The sequence below is a fragment of the Bidens hawaiensis genome, unplaced genomic scaffold, assembly GCF_021521415.1.
Source record: "Bidens hawaiensis isolate Kalapana, Puna unplaced genomic scaffold, B.hawaiensis_p1.1 tig00005649_1, whole genome shotgun sequence".
In the NCBI taxonomy this organism is placed as follows: Eukaryota; Viridiplantae; Streptophyta; class Magnoliopsida; order Asterales; family Asteraceae; genus Bidens; species Bidens hawaiensis.
Genome location: NW_027491367.1, coordinates 228919 through 234324, shown reverse-complemented (window position 1 = coordinate 234324; position 5406 = coordinate 228919). Strand labels below are relative to the sequence as shown.

The window sequence follows — 5406 nt, the reverse complement described above, 5'->3', positions numbered from 1 at the left end:
TAATACTTGATGAAAATTATATGAATGGATTGGGTTTTAAATGTATTTTACACTGATATAATTTTCATTAAGTATTATATGACACGGACAAAAATATTTACGGTCAAAGTTGCAAAAGAAATACTTAGAAATTCAAACGAAGATACTTAAAATGGGACGGAGGGAGTATCAAACAAAAGCCACATGCATGTGCTATGGTTGAAGCCTTTGTTCACTCAAATAACTACGTGTAGTGTACCTTCTTAAACACAGGATGCCGACATGAACCAGACACATGAGAGGCTGACCCATAAGATGTTCATGATTATGGCGGTTAACCAAAAATACTAAAGGAAACAACAAAACATATTGGGTTAAAAGTGTAGATACTCCTAAACTATTGGGGTCTAAGAAGAATATTCAAAGAAAACAACAGTATTCATGAGTGTATAAATATATAATAACATGAGAAAGAGTGAGTGTTTTGGAGGGAGGTAGCTAGAGCCATGGGGAGGCCACCATGCTGTGATAAGGTTGGCATCAAGAAAGGGCCATGGACTCCTGAAGAAGACATCATTTTGGTCACTTACATCCAAGAACATGGTCCAGGAAACTGGAGATCAGTGCCTGCAAACACTGGTAATATATATATATATATCAAACCTCTATATTATCACCCTTAACTTTCCTTTGTGCACATCCATGCTTCTTGTAAGAAGAATATAATTAAAGTGGGCTATGAGATACCAACTAGCTAGATTTGAACTCCACCCTAAAAGTTATCCATATATTTTCATGATATAAAAAAAAACCATTATTGAAAAATAATCATCTTAGAGAAGGTTTCAGTTTATAAGTATATTTACTTTATACTACTACCTGGAAAACTATATGTTAATTCAATGAAGTTTTAGTAACCGTCAGTCAAATAGAAATTTACATAACATGCAGCAATTAATGTATGAAAAATATTTCAAATGTATTCGAGTAATAAGCACACTTAGGACTTCTCTTTAAAACGATTGCAACGCATATACCTTGTTAAGAAGTCTCAAAAACCATTTGTTGAAGAGACTTGAACGCTAGTTCACGAGCAATGGATACTCGCTATAGTTAATATATACGACACGACGTGTCATTTTTTTCTGTTAAACATATTATTATGATGATCTACTTCTAAAAGTGAACTGATCAAGTGTGACACATTTTTTAAATTATGTTCTGTGATAATTATATAATTTTGTTCGGTAATTGGCAAAGACTTGGAACTCAAAACTTGATTCTTGAATCAATATTTAAGGTTTGTTGAGATGCAGCAAGAGTTGCAGACTCAGATGGACTAATTATCTAAGGCCTGGTATCAAAAGAGGCAACTTCACTCCACATGAAGAAGGAATGATTGTTCATCTCCAGGCATTATGGGGTAACAAGTAAGTTTATTCATCTTGGGTCTCATTTCTTGACTACCAGTTTGTAAAAAAAAGCTAGCTTTATCCAGTAAAACTGATCTGTTTTAAACAAGTTAACAAGTGAAAGAAGGTGCCTGCCTTAAATAAGCAGTTTGAAATTTGCAGATGGGCCGCGATTGCATCATATCTTCCGCAAAGAACTGATAACGATATCAAGAATTACTGGAACACCCATTTGAAAAAAAAGATCAAGAAGTTGCAATCGGCATTCGATTCACAAATGACGCCAGCTGATACAACGACATACCCTCCTTTATCAACATCCAACGTGCCAACAGCCAAAAGCCACCAGAACACGACAAGCGCAAAAAATCCTCATCAGTATCCCGATATCTACACTTCAAGCACTCAAAATATTTCAAGATTGCTAGAAGGATGGATGATATCATCCTCATCATCAACTCCACAGAAGAAACTTGCTGATTGAAGAGGTATGTACCCGCCTCAACACCAAGCAAGGCGGGTCAACCCACAAGATAAAGACATTATGAAGGCACAAAGCCAAAACCTATGCGCATGGCGCATACAAAACATGCTCAGGCATCATATGCCCAGGCACACATATGCTCGCGCATCACATATGCGCGCAGCGCATCAGCGCGCGGCGCATATCACATGCTCGTGCATATCACATCTGCGCATGAAATATCTGCGCGTGAGAATAAAGAGAAGACCCCGCGCATCCTCAGGGTGAGCGCATATCATACGTGCACATAATCAACCTCGTCCTTATCCAAATCAGGATTAGGGCAACCTTGATTGTGCACATCAGACAACCTTCCAGAAGGTATCTTTTTAAGGAGAAAGAATATGCTGATGTTGATAGCTGCCGAATGAAAGGTCGACAACTCAGCATGACACATGTGTTACCACGTGATTACAACCAACGAGAAAGCGCCAGGTGTCCCAGAGGACACGTGGCGCAGTGCGATTGGAGGAAGCCAACGAGGTTGAGCCCAACCGGTGGTAACCCTAGCACTATAAATACAGCATCAACTCCACTTTGATGACACATTCACACTCAATCATTGACAGTTACAAGCAGTGATATCACATTCAATCATATTGAATTATATTCACTCACAGTCAGTTACAGAAAACACACAGTCACACAATCAAGGGTATTCAGCGATTCAGCAATACTCTTGAGATTCACCGACTCACACATTATTATCTTCTCCACAAAGATACTGATTCTCACGCCGGAGGGTTACCCCAAAGAGGACCCCTCTGTCCCTTTCTGAGGGGTAAGTAACGGCGTTGTTCATTTTGTAGGTGGAAGAACACGGATTCAGAGGAACCATCGGTGAAACAGTTTAATCATACCCGAGGAAAGTAGATATGCTACCAGTGAGTAGATCCACGTTTCTTCATTGGCGCCATCCACTGTTACAAACGGCAATCAGATCTCATCCAGATCTACAAAAAAATCAATCACCATGGTTTCTGGAGTTCGTAACGTTGATCAAGCTCTGGAGGATATTGAACGTGAGGGTGTTAACGACGGACAGCAGGTTCTGAGGGTTCCGCGTGATTCTACGCGTACCACCAGCAACCGTCCCTTCGTCACAACCCCTCACGGCCAGACTGAAACTCCTCCAGACGATCACACGTTACAAAATATGGCCGGCGCGAAGCTGAAAGGACCAATGGGTCCAGAAGATGAAGCAAATGATCCGAATGAATGGCTCATAAACGAGCAGCGGCGTCTGATTGAAAAGTACAACGAAATGGTCAAGCAGAAGAAGCTAGCCGACCAAACACAAAGGCAAGCTTTTGATAAGCAGACTACAAAGAGGCCGCGCGCGCCGGAAGAGGGACATTCTGTTCACACTGCACACACTGAGTTCAGTGATGAAGAAGTGCATAGCATGAGGAAGACACGGGATACTCATGCAGGAGGCTCACAGCTCCGCGCGCCTGTGAACATGGCGCCTGGAGCCAGAGCAGATCTGGATCTGCACATGCCGTACAGCCCACCGATCAGAGGGCAAGTGGACGTAACCACGCCCTACAGACCAGCCATCCTGGTAAAACACTCAAAGTTTACTGCGCGCATCGCGCAGGCTCCCATCCAGCACAAGACAAAGATGCCAAGTGGTCTGGGCAAATATGATGGCACAACAGATCCAGATGACTTTTTGCAAGGTTTCTATAACACGGGAAACCTAGAGAGCTGGACGATGCCAACATGGTGTCATATGTTTGCTCGCTGCCTCACGGGCGCCGCGCGGGTATGGTTCGAAAGCTTGCCGACAGGGCAAATTGATGGGTTCGAGGAACTATTAGAAAAGTTCCAAGCCCACTTCGTACAGCAGCGCAGGCACACGCGCGATCCTGATGACATCATGCACTGCATACGCAGGAATGATGAAACGATTGAAGATTACATCACTCGTTTCAATCAGGAATCCCTGGCAATCGGGGGTATAACTGAGCAGCTCCTGCGCGTGGCCTTTATACAAGGCGCGCGCAGTGATCAACTCCGCCGGGCTCTCGTAAGCAAAGATGGTATGCCCACCACGTGGGCCAAGTTAATGGAGGCATCGCGAGTTTTCGCGAGAAATGAGAAACAGATTGCCCAAGATAGGGCAAGAGAAAGAGCGCATCAGGCAGAATCACCGCGCAGCAAAGATAAGAGGGCCAAACAGAACTCTGTATGGTCCAGGTTGCAGCCAACAAGTTTTTCTTCCGCGGAAAAACAAGCGCAACCAACCTCACCACAGCCCCAAAAAGAAGTTCGTAATCGCGGGGAGGGTGACAAGAGGGAGGGCGGCAGAGATCCTAGCAGACCTCTGCCAAGAATATGGACGCCCCTCACTAAAACACCTTCACAGGTGTTAAGTACTGAGAATGTCCAATTCAAGCCCCCCAAACAACTACACTACAAGGGACCGCAAAACAGTGGCAAATATTGTGAATTTCACAGGTCCCCGGGCCACAACACCGATGCATGCCATCATTTAAAGGATGCGATCGAGAAGGATGTAAAGTCAGGCAGGCTGGCTCACTTGGTAAAAAACCAAAGAATAGAAGATGAGCAACCGGAAGGAGCCTCTGCCAACAAGAAATATAAAAGAATCTGTGTGGCTGAGGGGGGACGACAAGGGCAGACGTCAAAAAAAAGAAGCGCGCAAATCCACGGAGATTGGCGCGAGGAGCAAGTCATCTTTCCAAGAATCAGGGGAGGCCCTTCAATAAGCAGTCCTCTCGTCATCACCACACACATTGCTCATTACGAAGTGTCAAAGGTCCTGGTGGACACTGGAAGCGAATCTGACATTATGTATGAGCAGTGTTTCAGAAAGTTAGACCCGGCAGACCAAGCGCGGCTCGAAATTGTGAACGCACCAATCTGTGGTGTCTCAAATGAAATCATACATCCCCTAGGCCAGATTCAGTTTGAACTAACTATGGGGGATGATGAGCACAAGCGAGCCGAAGTTGTCAACTTCTTGGTCTTGCCCACCACGTCATGCCACAATATGATCCTGGGTAGGGGAACGATTGCCCAATTTAATGCTGTACCGTCGCCAGCGCACGGCGCATTGGGGATCCCTACACCAACAGGCGTAACATTTGTTTACCGCGATCATTTGTGCGCAGTGACAAGCACGCCGCGGGAAGGGAGAATGAAACTTCCAATGGCTGACAATGCGCCAGAGAAGTGGATTTTAAACCCAAAATTCCCAGAGCAAACGGTCACAATTGGCGCTACCATTTCAGACGAAACGAGATTGAGAATGAAAAAGTTGCTCACAAAATACACGTCGGTTTTCGCGTGGCAACACTCCGATATGACGGGAGTCCCGCGAGACTTGGCGCAACATTCTCTTAACACGTTCAAGTCGGTGGAGCCAATTGCTCATAAAAAGAGAATCATGGGGGATGAAAAGGCGAAGGCCATGAATGAGCAAGTGGAGGACCTGTTGCGCGCAAACATCATCCGCCCGATCCG

General features: G+C 44.6%; 1 protein-coding gene across 1 annotated transcript; it reads left to right on the top strand.

Moving 5' to 3' along the window:
• Positions 1-325: 325 nt before the first annotated feature.
• On the top strand, positions 326-1875 carry LOC143630351 (transcription factor MYB60-like). Its single transcript, XM_077099394.1, has 3 exons — positions 326-618; positions 1280-1409; positions 1554-1875. The coding sequence occupies exons 1-3, from the start codon at positions 486-488 to the stop codon at positions 1873-1875; spliced, it is 585 nt and encodes a 194-aa protein (XP_076955509.1). The 5' UTR covers positions 326-485.
• Positions 1876-5406: the final 3531 nt, after the last annotated feature.